The sequence below is a fragment of the Temnothorax nylanderi genome, unplaced genomic scaffold (genome assembly GCF_030848795.1).
Source record: "Temnothorax nylanderi isolate EJ_2023f unplaced genomic scaffold, tnyl_v1.0 TNYL_tig0322_pilon, whole genome shotgun sequence".
Classification (NCBI taxonomy): Eukaryota; Metazoa; Arthropoda; class Insecta; order Hymenoptera; family Formicidae; genus Temnothorax; species Temnothorax nylanderi.
Genome location: NW_027249384.1, coordinates 1 through 24,238, shown reverse-complemented (window position 1 = coordinate 24,238; position 24,238 = coordinate 1). Strand labels below are relative to the sequence as shown.

Sequence of the window (24,238 nt, the reverse complement as noted above, 5' to 3'; positions counted from 1 at the left end):
TCTACGCAGCGATAATGGACTCGAGTATGTCAACAAAGAGTTCTCTGATTATTTAATGGCATGTGGAATCGAACATCAGAGGACAGCACCGTATACGCCGGAGCAAAACGGGCGCTGTGAACGAGATAATCGAACAATCGTTGAGATGGCAAGGTCGATGTTATACGCGAAGAATCTCGACGAGGAATTATGGGCAGAGGCGGTACTCTGTGCTGTATATTTGTTAAACCGTACGCCAACTAATCAAACAATTGGATCGACACCGTTTGAAGAATGGACTGGCAAAAAGCCGAAACTCGATCACATTCGAACGTTTGGTTCTACAGCTTTTGAACACGTACCGGTAATCAAGCGGACAAAATGGAAACCAAAAGCGGTAAAGAAGATTATGGTTGGCTACGACCGAATTATCTTCGTCTATTTGATCCGATCACGAAGAAAATGACAATATCGACCAACGCAACTTTTCATGAAGATCAGTACGAAGACGTGAGCAGCGGATGGACACAGCCAACATTTAGCATTGAAGTAGATAATAATTCGAGCAATGAGTTGACAGAAGAATCTACTGACAACGCAGCAGGTGCAAGTAATGACGAAGTTGAAGAGTCAGAACAGCGTGCATTACGCGATTGAAGTACAATTAAGAAGCCGTTTCGTTATGAAGCTCATATGGTCGAGTTTGAGGAGCCGAGGACATATTCGGAGGCAATGTCTCGGGATGATGCATCGAAATGGAAAGATGCTATTGATAACGAACTCAGTGCAATAGTTAAAATGGAAACTTGGGTCGAGGCCAAATTACCAAAGAATCGTCAACCAATTAGCGCTCGTTGGGTGTTTACAAGGAAGCGAAATGAACAAGGCAACGTGACAAGATACAAGGCGCGATTGGTAGCATGTGGGTACTCGCAACGTGAAGGTATTGATTATATCGAAACTTTCGCACCTGTAGTTCGATATGAATCGATTCGGACATTGTTGGCTATGGCGGCGATCAACGAAATGAAGATTGGTCAGCTTGACATTAAGACGGCCTTTTTGAATGGTGCACTTGAAGAGGATATTTATTTGAAACTGCCTGAAGGAACCGGCGACGAAGGAAAAATTGTCAAATTGCAACGATCGCTTTATGGACTGAAGCAGTCACCGAGGCAGTGGAACAAACGTTTCCGAGAATTTCTGGAGAAATTCAACTTTGTTGCAAGTGAGGCTGACAACTGTGTTTACTACGGTTGGATTGACAACGAGATGGTTCTACTGGGCCTATATGTCGACGATGGTCTATTAATTGCAAAGACACTCCGAGTAATTAACAAAGTTCTAGAGTACTTACATAATGAATTTGAGATAACGGTTGGTAAAGGAGACTATTTTGTTGGTCTAGAAATCCAGCGAAGTAATGAAGGCAACGTGAAGATTACGCAGAAAGCATACCTACTCGTGAGTAATCGACAAATTTGGAATGGCTGATGCGAAGGGGTGTGCAGTGCCTGCACAACTGAACAATCCATTAGTCGAGTTATCGAATGATGAAAAGGATGAATTGATGGCAAAAGTACCGTATCGTGAGGCTGTTGGATCGTTAATGTTTGCAGCAGTCGTATCGCGACCTGACATCATGTTTGCAGTTGCAAATGTTAGCAAGTTTCTGACAAATCCGTCTCGAGAGCACTGGCAAGCAGTCAAGACAATTCTGCGGTACATAAAGAATACACTAGACGTCGGCATCGAATATCAAAGAACTGGAGAAGCAAAATTAATTGGATATAGCGATTCAGATTATGCTGGCGACGTTAACACACGCAAATCAACAAGCGGCATTGTGTTCACATTGGCCGGTGGTGCCATATCATGGACAACCCGAAGACAGTCTATTGTAGCAATGTCGACCACTGAGGCCGAATATATTGCTGCAAGCGAGGCAACGAAGGAAGCAATCTGGTTACGGCGCTTGTTAAACGACGTTGGTTTAAGGCAAGAAGGATCAACAGTGCTTAACGTTGATAATCAAGGCGCCATCAAGCTTATACATAATCCAGAACTACACAAGCGGACGAAGCACATCGATGTGAGATACCATTTCATTCGTGAAAAGGTCAATGGAGGCGAGATCGAGATTAGCTACGTCAAGAGTGAAGAACAACTGGCCGACATATTTACTAAGGCACTACCAAAGCAAACTTTATTAAAGTTACGTAGTGATTTGCAAATAAAGTAATTTAGCGATTGACTGTAAAATAATCAAACTAGTGGGAGTATTGAGTTAGAGTTCGATATTTTTATGTTATATTAATATTCTTATGTTCATGTTGGTAGTGCTATGTACAATTAGATATTTTGTTTGTTTAAACTACGCGCTTCATCGAGATGAGTGTACGCACTTTACCGGAAATGGGTGTACGATGGAGAGCGCCCTCTTTCTCTTCCTTTTATGTATCTTTCTGTTCTGTTCTGTTCTCACTAGAGACAAGTCGTGTCTAATAAAGCTCTGCTGTAAGCGTTGATATACAACAATATTAAATAGTGATCTTTAAGTTATACTTCGTGTCATTAATAACCTTCCGTTGAGCACAACCCTACAAACGCATGCGCTGTTACGCTCTCTCGAACCGTCTCGATTTTCGGTTTCCACGCGGCATGCGCCGCTCGCGCGTAGTAATACACTAACTCGTATGAAGTAGTAGCGGTCGCTACCACTGTCGCCATCCTTACCAACTTTTGCGATCTATGTTATCGACGAATACACAATCTCTTTAAGCGTCTTACTTTATCTTTGAATATTCTACCTTAGTTTCAAACACATTTAGCCGAAATAGATAAATTAATAAAAGTTTTTATATGGAATCGTTTATATTTTATATGAAGAGTTATGAAGTGTGATTAAAAAGGTTTGTGAGTCACCCAGATAATTTTAATTAAATATTTATAAACTCGGTAATTATAGCCGAAATACAGATTTTTAGTTATTTATGTTGAAAGAAGAAGGCGCTACTGTTCCCGAAGTTCCATTGACTGTCGCACTACCGACATATTTGAAAATTTTGACAAATCGCCATAACACATGGTATGCCCCACAGATCGAATGTTTTAAATTCAAAGTTGAAAAGAGATACCACTGTGGCAAACCCAACAAGGTCAATAAAAAAAAATGATACAAACATTTTTTTATATTATATATTGTGTATATTGATAGTAAGTCAAAATAATGTGTGAAATAATACTGCCAATTTTCACGATGCTAGAAACATATGGAGGGGTAAAAGCTATAGTGGTGTAAGTCAAATTTTTTTAAGGTAGTCCTTTCGTGAGAACAAGTATTAGATAGGTACCTAAATTTGATATATGTTAAATATACAGTAATAAGGGGCATGTGTACGAAAAATCATGTGAGGTTACCCCGACACTTTACAAGAAATAAGTCATTCTAAATGTGCGTTCGCGGAGCGTGCTATTGTCATTCTGTCCTTGTTTACATCTAATGAACGAGAAAGATAGAATGATGCAAATCGCCACGGCCGAGGTTTTCAACGAATAATACATGTACTTAGCGATCAGATAAATACATTATTCATGTCTTAAAATATTCCCTGAAGTTTCCGGATTTCGTACGTATGTACCTTGAAAATAAGGGCTTGTCGAATGTTTTGCTTTGATATATGAGGTTAAATAAGTAGTGGATCCAATCGCATATTGCTTTACTCGTACCGTCATGGTGGCAAGGTAAATTTGGCAACGCTGTATGTCAGAGCCGGGACTAGACATTTCGGCGCTCGAGGCGAAAGAAAAAAATGCGCCTCTTAGTAATGTTACGTCCAACCCCGGGATTAGGATAAGAAAATCTGGGAAGCGAAGGAAAGGCTAACCAGAGGGGTGGGGATAAGGAAGGACGCAACTCGAAGCTTAAGAATACTGCTCGCAGGTACGCGCTCTGCGGCGCGTGGCGCGAGCCCGAACGCACTTTTATGACTCAGGAAGGGTCAACGTCTGTAGGGACGCTAAGACGCCTTCCGTGAGCGGTGCGATCGTCGGTCCTTTTTCGAGTCAAGGAATTTAATCCCTTTAACTCGGGATCGGACCTCGTGCAATTTCGAGAGGGAGATGAGTAGGGGAAGTCTTAGATTAGAATGAATGGAGATGCTTCTAACATAAATACTTAATTTTATTTGACATAGGTAAGATGTTATTTAGTATATAAAAAAAAAAAAATAATTAACTATAGACTATATAGGCGTTAATAAAATGTGTATGTGTATACAATAAAACAAAGGAGAGTTGTGTAAACGGTTGTTGTACATTATGCGGATTCTGGACGATTTGCGTGGTTACATTTAATGAAATTCTCTATTGAGGCGAAACATATGAGAATTAAAATAAATAAAGTGTATTTCATAATTGCTATTCCAAGGTTATCATCTCGGGTTGGTCTATTTCCTCGAGATTTATAACGGTCGAGGCGGTTGACGGGGCCGGAGACGGAGTTCGGGAAGAGGAGGGGGAGTCGGGAGGTTCGAGGAGGGCGGCCGGATCGCGGTTGACGGGGACCACGCGAAATGGGGCCACCCGACAAACCGGACGATAAGGTGCGGGGGAAAACCGAGATGGGAGGATAATGGGGCGAGATCGTATGACGGGACGACACTGTTGTGAGGAACAGGGTTCCTCTGAGAAGGCTGGTAGGGGCGGTGGAGTGGCGAGACGCGAAGCACCGGGCTGTGTGGAACAAGGTTCTTCCGGTTCCCTGCGCGCCCGCTTGTGGCGACGTCTCCCGTGTTTCGCGGCGTTTCGCGACTTCTTATTGGTGGGACCGGCCGAATCCACTACGAATTAGCGGATTGTTAAAATTTAAGTCCGTCACGTGCGGGGAAGTCTCCTCATGCTTTGGAGAATAAATCTAAGGAGTACTTCGAGTCCACCAACGAGTCAGCTAACTCAAAGCAATATACCCCGAGTCCGCCTACCCAGCTAACCCAAAGCAGTGTACCCCGAGTCCGCCTACCCAGCTAACCCAAAGCAGTGTACCCCGAGTCCACCGACGAGTCAGTTAACTCAGAGCAACATACCTCGGATCCGCCGAGCCAGCTAACTCAAAGCAACATACCCCGAGTCCACCGAGCCAGCTAACTCAAAGCAAAGGAGATTGTTCGGAATCGACCGATAAATCGGCTAATTCGGAACAGGGGTAGCAAGAGGGATGGAAGGGTTATACTGGGAGACTTCCCTAACGCGTGGATATATGAAGAAGAAGGGGAGCATATATATATATATATATATATATATATATATATATATATATATATGGTGTGTGTAGAACTTACTACTTGTCGCTGATCGAATAGCTGGTTCTTTTGAAATAGCTGGCTCTCCTTGGGTCCTGTGGATAGGCTCTCGTTGGCACTCGATGGGTTTAAGTTCACGCACAGAATTTAACTTAAACTCAAGATGAGATTTGAATCTGGCGCAGTAAATAGAAAGGAGGCGAGGCGACGAGATGATCTGGCTGAAGAGGAGCTGGGCAAGAGAGCAAGTCCTGCGATGTCGCGATTTATATAGGAAAGTTCTAAGGATGGGAAGGGTGAATTGCGTGTGGGATGTGTCAGGTTTTCATTTTGGGAACTTCTGGTTGGCGGGATGTTTCTAATTTTTGTCTGAAGGATTTCTTATTGGGCGAGATGTTTCTCACCCAAGAGCTAGATTCTTAAGTCTTTGCCTATCCTAGAAGCTTAGAGACGGTTATCGGTTTTTCCGGCTGTTCATTGGTAAAGCCCCCACTGTCTTATCGGGGTGCAACCCAGCGATTCTTCCAGTGACTCATTTGTTTTTGACTATTGCCGATCTTCACCTTTTTATTAGGGGTCCTTATTTATCTCGCGACCCTCTTCTTATGTTAACAGACGATCCATACCTCTCGATCTTAAGTGCAAACAGAAACTTCCACCATGTGTATTTTAGAACACGTGTTAGGCTTTGTTTCTGTTTGTCGGAAACATCGTACGAGCAAACCTCGCTCGATGCAATAAAGATCTTTACCAATTTTATCTGCGACTAAGGCTCTTTTCGCGCGTCATGTCGCCGGGTGGGCCAGACAACTGATAGAATCCGTCTGGGAGGTCGCTTTTAGTTCTTCAAGCAAACAGGCAGTTTGATCGTAAAAAAAAGGAATGTGAGGGGATCAAGGCTCACTCGCCGATCGATAACCGTCCGTGCTCAGTTTACTTATCGTAATCTTAAGGCCTATCCTAGGCGCATAGGAGTTTCCGCGAAAAAGGGAAATCGTTTAGTTCGCAGGACGTAACAGTAACAAAAAATATTTTTTTATGGCATGTAAAATGTAATAAAAAATGATATTAATTAGTGGTATTGCATTATGTAAGTAATGAACTGTTTTTCAGATACTTGTTAGCCCCAAATTCTGCGAAAATTGTAAAAAGGATTGTTTTGCAAACTCTTTTCTTTTTTATTTGCCTTGTTTTATCTGTGGTAACTTCTATTTTTTCTATCTATATATATTATCTTCTCCCTTTACCATACATAGAGTGAAAAATTCGAGACTCAAAGGAAGATAGAATCCAGTGGAATAATGAATAAAATTACTGAGCATATGAATAAAAAATATTCAAATATTGTTAAATTGTTATACATACAATATTTATTCAAACTTATATTATGATAAATTATACACTTTAATTAATGTTTGAAGTTTGCTCTATTCGAGCTGTTGCACAATCGCCATGAGTACTTGATTTTTTTTCGTTACTCGAGGCTTGCCTCTAACATCTTCGCAAAGCAGCATTCGAATCCCTTCCGGTCCACAATCCGCTAATGTCTTTTCAAGTATTTCCAATGTGATGCCGGCTTTTGTCATTTTGGTTTTCATGCCAGCCGAGATGTCTTTCAAACTTTCGAGAGTGATTTTGTTGTGTGCATGGACGACAGCATTATTCTCTGCACGCAAGATTTCACCGGTCGTTTTTATTGTTCCCTTTATCATATCGTCGGTAATTCCGCTACTGCAAACTAATCTTTTTAGAATTGAGACGTCGGTAACAGCATTATGAGCTCCTGCTATCGACTCAGACCCCAAGAGATCTTCCGCGAGGGCTGTTTGGGTATACCTTTTCTTTTCTTTCTTCCGATTCGGAAGTAAATTGCGAAAGAGATGCAACGTATCTGCGAAACCTATTACGACAGACTGAAATTCTTTAAGAAGTCCGAACTTCTTCATGTGTCGCAATATCAACGGTGCATCGAATCTAACATAAATCATGATAACCGATAAAATCGTAACCATATTCGGAGAAATACAACAACCCAGTCCGTCATTACCGAACATAGAATCAATTTCGACCACGAATTTGATTGAGAGAACGTTGAAATTCTAGATAAGGAACAATTTTTAGGAAAACGACTTGTTTCAGAGATATCACATATTAAGCTACAAAAGAATAGTCTCAACTTGCAAACCGATACAGAGTTTATGCACCATGCATACGTGTCTATTCTAAACAAATTGTAAACCATGTCCATAAACTTTTTGCGTCGTATCACCTGTCATTGTTTATACATAGAATATTTAGTTTTATTTCTTACTTGCTTGACCTACACGTTTATAATTTTCATTGTTTATACACGGAATATTTATTAGTTTTATTTCTTACTTGCTTGACCTACACGTCTATATTTTTGACTTAAGACATTTTTACTGTTAATACCGTTTCGTGCGTTGTGCCGTCGGATTCTCAGAATCCCTGAGTACAGATTATTTTTCTTTGTGATGTTCACTCCGCATTTATATTCTCGCCTCGTTCGGCTTGTTCTGATGCATTCGTTCTCCAGACTACTTGGTGAGTTGCCATGGATTTTTTAATTGAATACTTGATGTAACAGGGTAACTATCTTTACAGATATGGATCTTGTAGTCTTTTTCAATTTTGTTTCCTGAAATCTCCAAACAAGGAAACTTACCACGTTGGAATGGAGAACTTTGTAACATTTTAATTTTCGTCATTTGACATCGCTGAAGATGGCTCGAAGTGTTGAGCCGAAACGTTCGATTGTAATTTACTTGGAATAAATTAGTGATTTTGATCATTTACGCACCGATAACTGCGTCTGACTCTCATAGCCATTTTATTATCGATTATCAATATTACAGAGTATTTACAGAGAAATGCATCTTGGGCGCAATGCGCAATATAATGGAATATATCAGTATACGGAGAGTTTATCAAATTTCTCGGATGCTTCACGTCACGCAAGTGATTCGCATATGTCATGTATACATAATTGACTTGTACTGCAAATCTTTTCTGTTGGAGGTCAAGGAAATAAACTCTGGCTACTAATAATAAACGTGAAAAGAAAAGGTGAAGTGTACAAAAACTTTAAGCCGTAGCTCTCTGCGTGATTGCGTGCGTTACCCGACGACGCTCGTGTCTCTTCTGAAAATCGTATCGCCCTCTGTTCGTGTCGCGCAGCGCCTCGCAATAGTACCAATGCCGTGATACAAAAATACAAAAATAAAAAAGTAACTATTCTCTAGATCGGTTTGTTACAATACAAAATCTGCATCTTACACTCTCCTCCTACAAATCGATCTTACATCACTAGCGCATTAAATAATAGACATTTGTTTACAGCACCAATCAAGTTTTTCTTTTGACACCGCTTTCGTAAAACAATCGGCAATCATTTCGCCTGTGTTCAAATATAATATTTTAAAGACATTTTTCTCAATCTCATCCCGTACAAAATGGTATTTTAAATTAACGTGTCGAGTTCTCTTAGACGAACTAGCATTGTTTAACCACTGAATCGCAGCTCTGTTGTCGCTGAATATACATATTGGCATATTAAGATATTCCATGCATCTTAAGGTAGTTCGATGATGAACGACTTTTGCCAAAAGTGATAGGTTTTATTTTTTATATCGAAAGAAGGAACTCTCCTGAATCGATTAAGCCCAAAAAAAAGATAATTTACCGTCCCATTCTCAAGATATTTAATTTCAAAATTAGGTGATTTTAACATTGGTCTAATAGGAAAAGAGGTATTTTCCTATGAATAACACGAGTTTGCGAAAAATCTTTTGCCAAAAATGTCCGAACAATATATATCGATGGAAAGAGGACACTGTGAGGAAGCCTATAGTTGAAGGTGAACACGATCCACCGTACAGTTTTTTTTAAATTAATAATTAAAGTTTGGTTTCCGGTACTCAAGCGCTGACTTTCACAACTCGAGCGTGGCGACGTGGCAACGCTGCATGCTGGGATCGTCGGCGTAAGGTTAGGTGTGAGTGCTCGCAAAGACAAATGTGTATATACGACGGCTTTGACGAAATATAAAGTGCTGCTATAAATTATGCTATAAATTAACTGATAATTAAATTATCAGCGAAACGGTATTGCCGAAATAGATTATCCGGAAACAGTGATAATATTACTGTGGGAAAATCGAAAATAAAACTAAATGGGAAAAATCAGGGGTGTAGTACATACATTAAATCAGTTAGAGGTAATGTAATTTTATCGTATTTGTGATTTCTAACATGAATGTTCGAAGTACAAGTAAATTGTTATACCATTTTTGCGTCTAATTTATTCTAGCTACTCGAATTTTATTTGGTTAACACGAGATGAGGAATCTTACCCGATTAAAACCTTGTTATATATCACATTTTTGTATAGAAAATTAATTTTAAAACGTGCATAACGCAGAGAAAAGGGAAATAAAGAACAGGATGCGGGGGTGGAATCAATATAGTCGGTAATGTAATGTCAAATTCGTCAAAATATTTTATTTATTAGTTTTTACTGTTTAAATGTAATTTAACAGTAATTTATATTTATATTTTTATACTCAATTTTTTCAAATTTATTGTCCTAACAATCAAGATAGCTATAAAAATCTCATCTCTGGGAATGGACACGACACTGCGAAAGCCGGTGAAGAGGCGAGTATGATTAGCGTAAAGACGGCTGTCCAGCAGCAGGTAGGCAGTTGTCGAGCATCGAACGGTGTACATCTCTTGGCTGCACCTATAAAATAAAAAGTGAAAATAAATTGTATACATATAATATCACTATAATTTCAATGTGTAATATATTCAATTTTTGGTCATTAATTTTTGTCACTATGTATACATTTTTGACGTTATTATCAGACAGCCCAATTATTTGAAAAAGCTAACTGGCCATTCTTACGTATAATAGATATAGCATACACTAGCCAGTCGAGGCAGCACACCCAGTATGTGGCAAACGCGAATGATTGTTAGACTCCGATGCAGAAGATGGCCTTACTTCCATCCCTCTCTCCTCGTTCGACGAAGCAAGGAAATCGATGACTTTATCGATAATCTTTTTGTTCGATGTTACTCGGGGTTTTCCATTGACACTTACGGCCAAACATAGTTTGACACCGTCAGCGCCAGATCCATTGAACGCATCACGAAGGCTGTTCATATTGATACCGGCAGCAGCGATTTTCGACATCATGTTCTTCGAAATATGATCTCTTAGGCACTGAAGAGTTTCTAGAAATTGCGCTTTCTTCTTTGCGATTGCTGGCCGTTGCAGTAAAGTCTGCAATCTCAAAGCCCCAGCCGTAATTGCTGTATCGCTTACTTTGAAATGAGCTAGTAAACCGTACAGGATCTGGCAGTCAGTTAAGGCATTGTGAGAACCAGCTATAATTCTTTCCCATTCCTCGCCCTTCAAATATAACTTTGCGAGCTCTTCTTGTTTTTTAACTTTTCCTTGTCCGATGAGTGGAATTGTATCGCACACTCCATAAACACCTTTGACAAAACTTTCCAAGAGACCGAGTCCTTGTAGCCAACGCATGATCCGCGGTGCATCGAAGCGTACGATATTATGTTCGAGCAGCAGCGCCTGTGGACCACATTCTCCGAGGAAGCGTATAAATTCTTCTCCTACTTCTCGTGGTGGAATCGTCGTCACTACCTTACTGTAATGATGTAGCTCTCCTCCAACCACTGATAATCCAGTTTTTTCTGCTGCATGACAATTTATAGATTGGGAAGGTAACATGTACCGTGCGAACTCCTGATCGCCACACTTCGCTGCTATTTGAACGATGTCTGCAGTAGATGCCAGACCAGTAGTTTCGATGTCAACGATGACTTGCGGACTGTCTTCACGGAGAGGTTCATCAATTTCACAAGTTGTTTCGATAGGAAGATCCAGTCCCATACCCGATTGATAAGTAATCCCTTCCCTGCTCTCTCGTGCTATGGTGATACGTTGCCTTTTATTTTTCAAATAACATCGACGGCGTTTTGCTTCGAGTGTGGTACGTTTTACAGCTATTGCTCGTTGCAAGACTTCTCTTCGTAGGCGGTATTCTTCAGCTATCGTTCCTGGCGGTAATCCAGCTTCGACTCTTACATCGATGATGTGTTTAGCTCCAACATTTTTCTGACAGACTGCTGCTGCCACTCGCAGAAGGATAGAACGCGAAGATGAGTAATGTCTGGACTTCGGTGCTCTGGTGGCCACCATATGGTTAAATGATTCATTGAGTTGAGACGATCCCCCTGGCGCAACTTTCAACACCCGAGATGTGAACTCCATCAAGACCCCGTGAAGTGCAGTTTGCAGACTTTTACTGAAAAGAGGTTTTCCCTTCGGTAAACTTTTAAACACGTACTCCGGATTGTCTTTGGCCTCACACCAAGTGCCGCAGTTGCTATGGCTCCCAAATATATGCTCGGCAATGCTTAATAGAGCTTTCGTCGTAGCTTCAGTATTTCCTTTATTTTGGTCCAAGGCATAATTGAAGCATCGCTTCAAATATGGGATGACAGATCCTCTGTCAAGCTCTCGATGGGTGCTGGCCAACTTATAAAGTTTCCCCGTGAACTTTTTACGCACATGATTGGAATCCGACCACTTGACGACTCGATGTGAAGTTTCTCGTTGGACTGCCGCGATTGTGGACGAATCTTCATCCCCAATAAGTGTTCCTATTCGGATTCCAGCTTTTTTAAAATCTGGATTTTTCACCATTATTTGAACCGCTGTATCTGCCTCCATGGATTTCGCACTCCCCGACCAATTTTTGGTACACTTGTGGCTGTTAGGTGAGTGGCCCTTTCGGCACATGGCACAGCATGTGCTCTTCACGCCATAAGCCAAGAGTTTCTTAGAGCGGAAGCCGCCAACAGAACCCTGACCGCTCTTACTATCGTATGTTCGACCGTTTCCTCGTTTCTGCCAGCCAAAGTCGTACGAGACTGTCACGTCGACTACGGACGCTGCAGAATCTTGCGAATAAGAGTCACCGCTTGGAATGTAACTGTGTAAATTATTAATAACATATATACACACAAGTAGTTGAAAACAAACAAATAGAAAGCGTGCAAAACTTTTTTTTAGTCTTTCAACAAATAGTGCTTAGAGAGAAATAGAAATAAAATCATTATAAACATATTAGAACATAGTAGAAAATAGTAGCATGTATAAGATCTCGGCGACTTTTAGGGTCAGGGCTAGAAATGCAAAATGAGTTAGAGTATGCAAGTAAACATCAGATGCAGGAAAAGTTAGACAACCATTTGAAGACAACGGCTGTAATAAAAATTACAGAAAATTATAATTTATTAAAATTTAGAAGAACCATGCTAGTAATGAAAAATAGAGAAAAGCTGGTAATCAATCAAAAACAGGAAAACTGCCAAAGCCCATTCAAGAACAAATTAGGATGGGGAATATTTAAAGTAAAGCGCGTACAACCTGCTGGAACATTCTGGATGCGTACTAGACGAAATCTAAAAACCTAAATAATAAAAATCCAATTATAGTAAGGCACATTATTATCATTATTTATTCTATTATTATCATTATTTATTCAGGGATTTCTTAAGCATCAGAATAGTTTTTCGCTGTTGGAATCGAGGATTTCTCTTGCTGGTACTATTGATTCTGCAAAAACAACAAATTTAATATAGCGAAGGTACGGTTTTTGAAATACAAAATATTGTTATATAAAACTCACTGCGTCGAGGGACATTCATCAGCAAGGGTAAGAGCCTTTTCTTCTATGATAGCACTCCAGCAGGATCTATCCGCAACTCTAATAAATGCTTCTCCAAATTGTTCTTCGCATTTCTTTAGCACTTGGTGGGTTATCGGTGGAACATCCATTGCTGTGAGTAGTGTTGTCAATTGCTCGTGTCCAACACCGGAATCTATGCAACCTTGGAAAATAAAAAAATGGTATTAAACGATGAACATTTAAATATTTAATGTCCATTAAGATTACGTATTATTATGAAACTTGTTCTGAAAACTAGCATAGCTTGTAACAAAGCAAAAAATATTCTTTGAAAGCCAGCGTAGGTTCTGGCGAAGCATGAAATATTCTATAAAATCTAACGTAGCTGGAGACACAGTATGAATCTGTTTTTGAAAGCCTGCTAAGCTTACGACAAGATGAGAAACTTGCTCTGTAAGCAATTTTAGCTTACAACAAGCTTTAAGGATAAAAAGTCATAAAAAATACTATTATATTACAAATGTAATAGCTTACCAAGAGCAACTGCAGCATTGATTTCGTACAATGATCTTCCTTTCTCTACTGCTGTCCTACTCGATGTGTGAACTTCCTTTATACACAAGCAGTTGTGGCACTTGATTGCGAACACTGAAGCCAAGCCGTATCTCTTTTCAGACTGTACGAAATCAAAGGAGAGTATTGTGGCACATGAATCGCACTTCATTAGCTTGGAAATTTCAGCAATTTTTATTAACCTGTATCCATGCACTTCACATTTAGGGTTTATTGATTCCATAAATTCTTCTTGATGTATTTTGCGTACTTTTGCTTCTCTAGCTTTTTCCAGGTGTTCAATACTTCGCTTCCTTCGTTCCACGTCTTGCAATTTAGCAAATTTACCACCGATCCTGAGTTGGTTCATTTTGGAAATTTGAATGTTTGTGCCGAGCTCTGACACTTAGATTAGGTTATATCACAAGTACCAAGTGTACCAACCGCACGAACTGCGCGGCGTTGCCAAGCCGCTGCCCTCATCTCGTGCATGCGGAAAATTGTTTGTGTAAAAAATTACATGCACCTTGTGATATCATATCGACTTTTTCCATCGAAAATATTAATGCGAAATTACTGTACTTCAGTAAATCGCCAATAATTTAATCGAAATAATATCCGAAGTAGAGCACTCAAGAGTTGGCACAAGTTAAAAATTAGTCAAGCGACGCGTTAACACACACTTCATTTTAATCTATTTCAGGCAAAATATTATTCTACAACGTAAAAATTACTTACTAATGGTCTTTTTACGTCGTTACGAAGCTTTGCGATGCATTATCCTATTTTTTTATAATCATATAAATGATTTGATAAAAAAATCATAAACATTGTTTTGACTTCGGCCCTTCATCATCGAACTACCTTAATTCTTTTAGTATATTCTGTATCCACATCGTGTCTACCTCAGCTATTGCGCACAGTTCTGCCTCTCACGTAGAATTCCCAACAGTTCGTTGTTTATTACATCTCCATGAAATTAGGGAGTTATCTATAAAAATTGCTCCTCCTGAAGAAGATTTCCCTTTTTCTGCATTACCCCAGCTTGCATCAGAATACGCCTTTAATGTTCCGAACTCTATCATATGATAATCGCTTATTTATAAAAAAAACTGATAAAGGGTCTATGAGAGTCAGACGCAATTATCGGTGCGTAAAAGATCCAATTCACTTATTTATTCAACAGTGTATATATTCGTATATTTCGGCTCGGGATTGAGCCATCTTCAGCGAGGTATACAAAAAAATTACAAATTAATAATTGCTCCCATTCTCCCCTCTTGTTCGGTAAGTTTCAAGATTGGAAGATCCAAAAACGACATTGACTATCAAATTAATGTCTGTAAAAAATGTTTTCTGTAATTCAAGTCGATTTAAGTGATATTGTTGAACTCACCCGATAGCCAGGAGAACGAGAGTATTACAAAGCCATTTCGAGTAAAGTGTCATCCGAAAAGATATAAAACTTCATATAAAGAGATGGAATCAACGAACTTGTCAGAAAGACGGACACGAAATATCTAACGTCAATTCGGTTTAGTCATGTCACGGATCATGGTAACCAAGCATGATAAATAAAAGGTGAAACATAAGGGTCGACAATATAAACATTTTTAGAAACAAAAGCGGTGGTACATCTTAAAACACAGTACATACACAAGCAATCAGCATGGTTTACAGTTTATTTAATATGGATACATAAGCGTGGTGAAGGAAATCCGTATCCGTTTGAGAATTAAGGCTATTCTTTTGTAACTTAATATGCGCCATTTCAGAAACTATCTTTTAGTTAAAAATCTTTCTCTGTCTAGTATTTCAACATTCTCCCAATCGAATACATGATCGAAATTATTCCTATGTTCCGTGATAACGGATTGAGTTGTAGTGTTTCTATGGATGTGATTTCGATGTTCAGAAATCCTGGTTTTTAATTGTCTCATAGTTTGCCCGACGTAAGAGGCATCACACAATTTTTACATGAAATCTTATAAACTACATTTTTGTTGGATTGGATTGGGAGAGGGTCTTTCTGTGCTCTAATGAAATTTCGCATTTTGTTTAGGCTGAAAAATGAAATTGACATTTAAATCTTTAGTAACGTTTTTAAATTTCTCCGCAATGTTTGAAACATAAGGAATAGTGAACCAGATGCGTTGTTCCTCGTTATCGGTAATCGGTGAAGGTTTATTTTGCCTGCGTGTACATCTATTGAGGAGAGACTTAATTCTAGTTATTTATTTATAGTTCCGCTTAAATAACGTAATACTCTTTTACCTATAGAATAATGCCATTTTTCCGGACAATGATTATATTGCGACAAATAAGACGTTACATAAGCTATATCTGGTCTTGTTCGATTGGCTAATTGTAAGTATAACAATTCCCCAACCAGTTCTTGATATTTGTTAACATCGTACTCATCTTTTGATTTATCTGATGTCTTATCCTCTCCTGGTACAACTGGTGTATTTATGGGCTTACACTCTAACATTTCATATTTGTCGAACAAACTCTTAATATACTCCTTTTGATTTAAATGTATTCCTACGTCATCGCTTTCTACCTGTATACCGAGAAATGTTTTCGACGCAGTTGTTTCATTAATATGGAAACTTTTTCGAAGTGAATTCATTGTTCTTTCGTGTGTTTTACTGTCGTTGTCAAGGGTTGAAATCATCAACGTAGGAGCTAAACACGGAGAAACAAGATTCATCAGGTTTATAAAAAATGCAATTGTCTGATGCTAAAGGCTTAAAACCGTTTTTCAATTCTTCTTTCAACGTATAATACCAGTTCCTACCCGACTGGGGCAACCCACATAAACTTCTTTTAAGTTTGCAAACGTTTCCTACTGTTCAAAATCAGGAGGCAGTTCTAAGTATACAGTTTCATCTAAGTTACTATCTAAGTAAGCCGTTTTTACGTTGAAGAACCTCAACATTCAAACGTTTTTTTAGCTGTTATTGCTATTAAGGTCCTCCAAGCTTCTATAATTATTACCGGCGAATATGACTTTTTATAATCAATATTTTTTATCTGATTGTATCCTGTCGCAACGAGTTTTGCTTTAAATTTTACACCGTCATTTTCCTTATCCTTTTTAGTACTAAAAATCCATTTACTTTTAACTATCTTTACGTTATTAGGACGCTTAACTATATCCCATACTTGGTAATCTTCTAATGATTTAATCTCATCTTCCATTGCCTCCAACCAATATTTCGAATTTACATCTTTACTTGCTTCGTGATGATTACTTGGTATCGCTATTATTTCCGCTATCTGAGCTTGACATTTATCCTGTATTCTCTGGGAACGTCTTACACCTTCTTCTACCAAACGCTCCTCATTAGTTTTTAGATATTCCTGTTTTTGTTTTAGATTTTCCTCTCGAGTACTACCTATCGGTCTACCTACTCTACGCTTATTTACATCGCGATCTCTATCTTCGTTCAACTCTAAATTATCTTCTTGAACTTTTTCAGGCTCTTCTATATTATCATCGTCGTCATCAATGTTTTGTTCGTCAATTTCTGTCTCGTCTACATTATCATTATCTACCGTGTTAAGGGGATCCTATAGTGGCAGTAGTTACCGACATTTTTTTATTTTAAGAAATCTTTGAATTGGCTTTACAGAATTGCAAAATTCTTTTACAGAATTAAAGTACGCACAAAAATCTAGTCCGCGACACACGATTTCATATCGGGAACGACAAAAAATTAAAAATTTTACTAATTTGGGCACATACAGCTGTCATCTGACGACAATAACAAAAATACTGCAGTTTATATATATATAAAAGGACACCCAGGCGAGGTAGGGACAACATGTAGGAACAATATTGTGTAAATAAAACTAAGATTCAACGCCTAGAAAAAAAGATATTCTAAAATGAAGTTTTATTAAGCAAAAGCACATTCAGGTTGATAGGATAAGCAGTATTGCGTTTAGCGAGAGATGGCGCAGCAATCGAACAAGGACAGATGCCTCTCGTTAGACAAGGACAGATATAGATATATAACATAGAAAACAGGATTAGAAATGTTGACATTATCGACGTCGAGGAAGTTCGGCCTCTACTATAGGATCCTTCGATGTTCCAACCTTCATAGTTGTCCTTTACTTTGTGACTTTGCAAGAAATAATTATCTTTTAGGCTTTCATTAAAAATTACATTGCGTTCCTCGACGACCTTGTTTACGCTCAATGTCATACAACCGATAACCAATTCGATCTCTTGAATATCCCAACATAATAGCTTTTCTACCGCTAGGTTGTAGTTTATTACGCGTATTCTTCGGAGTGTGATAATACGCGATGCACCCGAAGGTTCTCAAATATTTTAGATTAGGCTTTTTACCTTTTCATAACTCATATGGAGTTATATTCTTATTCTTTCTGGGAGTTAGATTAGTTGTTTGAGTAATATTTGCAACTGCTTCGGCCCAAAAATATAATGGTAGATTTGCTTCATACAATAATGTACGTGCGCGTTCAAGAAGTACTCAGTTTCCCCTTTCTACTGTCCCATTACTCTCTGGGTTATATGGAATAGTTTTTTGATGTTCTATACCTGCTCTATTAGTAGATATACTCTTTAAATTCATTATTAATGAATTCAGTACCATTATCTGTACGGATGCACTTAATTTTCTTACCTAATTTATTCTCGTATCTTTCTTTAAAATTTCTGAACATAGTAAACGCTTCATTTTTATGTTTTAAAAAATAAGTAAAGTACATACTACTGTAATTATCTACTATTAATAATTAATATATATCGTGCACCCCATATTGATTCTACTGGCATAGGCCCACAAATATCTATATGTAATAGCTCCAGTGGTTGAGTACTTTGATCATATGGTACCGGTATATGAGGCTTTCTAGATAACTTGCATGTTTTACATAGATCACATGTAACTTTTTTAATGTTATTACTTACTCCTATCGCAAGATTCTTCTTTATCAGTTTCTGCATATAATCTTTGTTTATATGCCTTAGTCTACGATGCCACAAATCATCGTTATTCCTTGTAAATTTTTCTTGAGTCATTACATTAATAATGTTATTATCTGCTCCAGCACTGTAACATTTATAATTGACATTAGTTTCTGACCATGGAACTATGTTGATCACGAAATGATTATTTACTCGTTCTACTACAGCGATGATTACACTACCCCATCCTTTCTATTAATCTTTACTTCGTAATCTATAAAATTAACTTCTAAATCATGGTCTATTAACCTCATTACTGACAATAAGGTATTACATAAACTTGGAACATATACGACGTCATTCATTATAATGTAACGTGACATACCTTTATCATTGCGCACTTTAAGTTTTATAGAACCTATACCTTTTGACTTTACAATATTATGTCGACCTGCTCAATAAATCTTACCATTAATAGTTTTAAACGTTACATAATTTTTCCTATTATTAGTCATATGTGACGTACAACCACTGTCTATGATCCAATCGTTATTTTTAAGTTTAGGACACACATTAGCATTAAAAGCCTGAAAATTAACGTTTACTTTTTGATCTGATATATAGTCTGCTCTTTTACTATTGTTACCTTTACTGTTATCATTTGTGTGTTTTCCACGATTCTTAACGGTTGTTTGTCCTTGTCTGTCCTTTCGATGGTAACAATCTTTTGCTACGTGACCTAATTTACTACACACAAAGCATTTCTTATTATATTTCTTCTTACGATCTCTCACTATGTACGCCTTCTCTTGACTGTCGGTATTGCTGGTACCTGCATTCTTCTTCTGCAGCTCTCTTTCTTTCTCCTTGAGAATCTCTTGAACTTCGTCTAACCTCTTTTCCCTCTGGGTTTTTAGTATCTCACGAACCTGACTGAATTTTTGATGAAGCCCTCTGACGACATTGTATACCAGCTGGCGATCGGATATATTTAAACCGGCTGAATTACATTTTACCGCTAATCCTCGTGCACGGTTTATGTACTCGCTGATTGTTTCGTCATCTGTCATTTTGATATTCCGCAGTTCCTCCCCGGCATCAAACGCTCTGTCTTCCGCTAGTTCCGTGTACGCATCTAGTATTGCCTTCCATAATTGTTTCGCACTGTTTTCATTAGCGAACTGCAATACTTGTTCGTCACTTAACGATAAGCGTATACACGCTACTGCGTCAGCATTCTTCTCGTCCCATTCCGCTTGTTCCCTTTTCTTATCGTCTCCCGTTGGCCTGTCAACGGTTAGAACACTCAGCAGCCTTTTCAACTGCAAGGCGGATTCCATTTTAACACGCCAATGGAAATAATTGTCTTTCTTCAGCAACGGGATTGTGGGCAACGCCGTTTTATCCGCCATTTTTCTGTCCTTCACTCACGTTTCTTGTACGTTATCTTTCAAGCAGCCTCTTTCTCTTGACCGGAGTCCCTTTTTCTTCTTCTGAACCACGCTATTCTACCAATTGTTGGAGGTCAAGGAAATAAACTCTGACTACTAATAGGTAATAGTTTAATAATAAACGTGAAAAGAAAAGGTAAAGTGTACAAAAACTTTAAGCCGTAGCTCTCTACGTGATTGCGTGCGTTACCCGACGACGCTCGTATCTCTTCTGAAAATCGTATCGCCCTCTGTTCGTGTCGTGCAGCGCCTCGCAATAGTACCAACGCCGTGATACAAAAATAAAGAAGTAACTAATCTCTAGAACTATTCTCTAGATCGATTTGTTACAATACAAAATCTGCATCTTACATTTTCTCTTTACATACTCTTAACTTTTTTATTATATCTATTATGCAGGCACCACAATTAACAAGATTTCAAACTTCTTAGCGTTTACTCTTCAAAAAATGTTAAAAATGTTTCTTCACTGAAATCATTGAAACATAGAACACGTACGAAAAATATAACTTTAGAAATTATAGTGCTATATAACATTATAACGTCATTGGAGAAAAATAAATAATGTTTTTAAAACATAATTGTAACGTTTTCGTCAACAGTCTTTTCATAGAAAGAAACCCATTTGAAATCTGTTTTCCATACGTCTGCAATATTATATATAATATATAGGGGAGACCGGGGCCTAACCGTCAGTTTTTTTTCGGTGCCGATTTTTAACAAGAAAGTAAATAATTTTAGTTAAATGTGGTATACCACTGTAAAGAGTGAAACTTTAGCTACAAAATTTATATAGGAAATTTTTATCTACGTCGCTTTGTTTAACCGGTATAGAGCAAAAACGACAACGGTGGAAAAATTGAAATCTCAAAAATGCCGGGGTTTAACCGTCACACTGCAATTTCAATACATATACGTACATCTAATCCTGAAAAATGATATGATACATCTTAATAATTGTTTTTTAAGAGAAAAATATAAAAATTTATTTAAAATTTTTATGCGAAACATTATTAAAAAATAGTTACGAGGGTTCCTCTTTCCGCAGAAGTCACTCGCCCGACTTGTTTCACTCCTCGACGTCCGATGACTCTATTCGGTGTCTGAACGGTTGTAATTCCCGTCTCATCCATATTCCATATGCAGTGAGCCTGGAAATGCCCGGAAATGCATTGGAAATGCACCCGGACTGCTTACTGACGGATTAACCCCAAACACAAGTTTCAGGTTTGATCGCCCACGAAATATTAGACATCAACGATAATGAAAAAACTACACTGGATTCGTGTTCAGCATGCATTACTCTTTATAATCACGTACCTCGAGATTTGGAGAGCAAATATTATTGCAGATATTACAAAATTTCCACGCGCAGAAAATGTAACTTTCACCTTCCGAAAACACGTTTGCCCTCGTAAAAATTATAACACGGCAGGTAACCTGCCGAAACTCCGTTGGTCACATGGGTACCATAAGCAGCGTTTACAATGTTAATAGCGAGTTCGCACAATATACAGGTTCCGAGATATTTGATTTGACGGTTCAACTCCGGCGACGGTTAGGCCCCGGTCTCCCCTACCTATAATAATATATTATGTTGAAGCTGTGATAGGAGGCGAAAGAGGCAGGGAGAGAATAATTACGCGTACTGATGTATTGAGACGAACTGGTTTATTGTAACTCGCTTGCGTGTGCGCTTCTCTAACAGAATTTTTTTTACTAACGGAAACGAACGCGCGATGCATGCCGGAAACGGAAAGGAAAGATTGCCAACTGTGACATGGCGGTGACACCCGAGAACGTGCGAGACGCAAAATGAACAAACTTGTAAAATAACTAGGTAACTAGATAATAACTTGTAAAGTAACTAGATGAACGTAACATGTATTCTATGCTGCGCGAGAAACTGTTTTATCATATTATAACGAGAACTTGGACATCACATTTAATTTGAACGTTTGATTACACAACAGATGTAGACATTGATCGAACTTTTGTCATATAGTAAAATTCACATTGTATTGACATTTGTTACAATGTGATTAATATTGCATAAAAAATATGCAATATTGATTCAACCAAGAAAAACTTTCAAATGCGAACTTTGAGTGCTGGATATTGTCACATAAAATCGCTAAATGTTGAACAATCGCATGGCGGCACACGTTTGACGATTATTATAATATATTTTTTTATGATACAGTCTCGAATATGTCGTCAGACTATAATTGATCAATGCGGATCTATTGTCTTGTATTAGTATCACCGTCAATGATGCCCATCGACGGAATGACATAAGTGATTTGATTACCGTCCTTCTTGAACTTGGGCTCGGGCATTACATGCAACAATCTGCTCTTATTGTCATGCATGCATTTGAATTTTACGTTCACTGTGGCGTACAAGTGGGCCTATTCTGTAACGACAGTTTCGTTATTGTTATATTGTCGTTGCAGCTTTTTACCATATAATATCTGCGCAATGCAAATATAACGATAATGAAACTGTCGTTAAGAGTTATACATATTTTTATTATTAGGGACCACACGCTACGCTAGCGTGTCGACAGAGTGCGCCACGTCCGAAGGGCAGTACGTGCGCGCCACCACAACTACAGACAGTCGGTCTCAGGCCCTTGTACGATACGTCTCGCTATAATAAATATACGTATTTAGCATACTTCCTGTGTTCATCGTCTATACTCATTTGCACACTCTCGTCCTTATACAAGGCACAACAACTGGCGCTGCGCTACCATGCATCTTTCTTAATTAAGGGGTTAGGCCACCATGAATCTTCAAAAATAGGGTTATAAAGAGTAAGTATGTATGTATGTATGCGTTTATTGTGTCCCCTTGGGGTTTACAAGGCGTTTCTTATTTCGGGGAACGGTCCCAAACCTCTTACAAGAAACTTCTCATCGCCCTTTTACCCGACCTGGTCATAAGCGACCTTCACAATCTGTTACCCTCCCACCCCCGCAAACCCCGCCCTCGCCCTCCTCCTGCTCCTCCCTTCCCCTTCTCTTCTCTTCCTCCCTGCTTCCACCTGCGCCCTGCTCCTCAGTCTCTCCACCTTCTTTCCTCCCTTCTCCGATCTACTCCTTCCTCTACCTCACCTTTTCTCTCTGTAACTCAACCAAAAATTAGCCTTTCCCCTCTCCCCACGACCCTCTTCCACTACTCCTCCTTCCATTTCCCTTCCTTCTCCTCCCAAAATATCTCCCTTCCCTCAATCCAAATTCTCCTGTTGTCCATGAAAACCCTCCTCCTTCTCTTCCTCTCCACCCTTGCCTTCTCCAAAATCTTTCACCTCATCCTTCTTTCCTCCATCGTTAGATCCTCATCCACCCCTATACCGTCACCTCTGCCTTAGTTCTCAGTGCCTCTCCAGCAACTCCGCCCTATCCCTCTCGTCCTCCATCTCCACCAGCACAACCTCCTTTCCTCCTTCCCCTCTCCTTTCCCACACTTTTCTTATCCTCGGCATCCTTCCCAACACCTTCGTCACCCTCTCTGTCAGACTCCTCTCCTTCGCATCCCTCTCTTCCAACCCCCTCCAAATAACATTTTTTTTCCTTCTCTCCTTTTGCTCCCTCTCCTCTTCTTCACTCTCTCCCTCAGCCTTCTTATCTTCTCTCTCTCCTCCTCCACTCTCCTGTCCGCTTCCTTCTGCCGTCCCTCTACCTTGCCTCTGCGCTCCTCCTCCTCTTTCCTTCCCGTCTTCCCCTGCCTCCTTCCCTCGCTCGACCCATCTTGCTCCCTGCCTTCCAGTTCCCTCTTCTCATCACTCCCCCTGCTCCCTCTTCTCATCTCCCCAGCTGACCCTCCTCTCCCCTCCTTCTCCACCCCTCCTACTTACAATCCTCCACCCTTCCTGCTCATATCCCTCTTCCTCCCTCCAACCTCCGTCAGCTCCTATCTCGCCGCTTTTCTTCTCCCCCCTTAGCCCTACCCTCCTTCTTATCACCTCTTCCACCCATCTCTTTATATTCTCTTTTCTCTGCCAATCCGTCCTCCCCGATCCCTTTTCCCACTCCTTTATCTCCCCCTTCTCCTCCTTCTCTTCCCCCTTTCTTCTATCTCTTCTTTCCCCGCTCCCCCCTCCAACCTTCCTCACTTCCGGACGACACCTCCCCCCTTCCTCTTTCCTTCTCTCTCTCTCTCTCTCTCCTCTCTCTCTCTCTCTCTCTCTCTCTCTCTCTCTCTCTCTCTCTCTCTCTCCTCTCTCTCTCTCTCCTCTCTCTCTCTCTCTCTCTCTCTCCTCTCTC

The 24,238-nt window shown here is 39.4% G+C and overlaps 2 protein-coding genes across 9 annotated transcripts in view; one reads left to right on the top strand and one right to left on the bottom strand.

Annotated features, from left to right (window-relative positions):
* Spir (spire type actin nucleation factor) overlaps positions 1–24,096 on the top strand; it is a 147,368-nt gene extending 123,272 nt beyond the window's left edge. For 4 of the 8 annotated variants that reach the window (XM_071720034.1, XM_071720036.1, XM_071720033.1 and 1 more), the window contains one exon: positions 22,508–24,096. In XM_071720034.1, coding sequence (XP_071576135.1) covers positions 22,508–22,783 — 276 coding nt within the window. In that variant the 3' untranslated portion in view covers positions 22,784–24,096. The other 4 variants (XM_071720039.1, XM_071720037.1, XM_071720041.1 and 1 more) reach the window with 3 other exon arrangements.
* On the bottom strand, positions 6,581–7,267 carry LOC139781204 (uncharacterized). Its single transcript, XM_071720029.1, has one exon. It carries the CDS (start codon positions 7,265–7,267, stop codon positions 6,707–6,709), a length of 561 nt encoding a protein of 186 aa, XP_071576130.1. The 3' UTR covers positions 6,581–6,706.
* Positions 24,097–24,238: the final 142 nt, after the last annotated feature.

Coding starts and splice junctions, on each gene's coding strand:
- LOC139781204 (XM_071720029.1), bottom strand. CDS start 7,267: ATGATTTATGTTAGATTCGATGCACCGTTGATATTGCGACACATGAAG.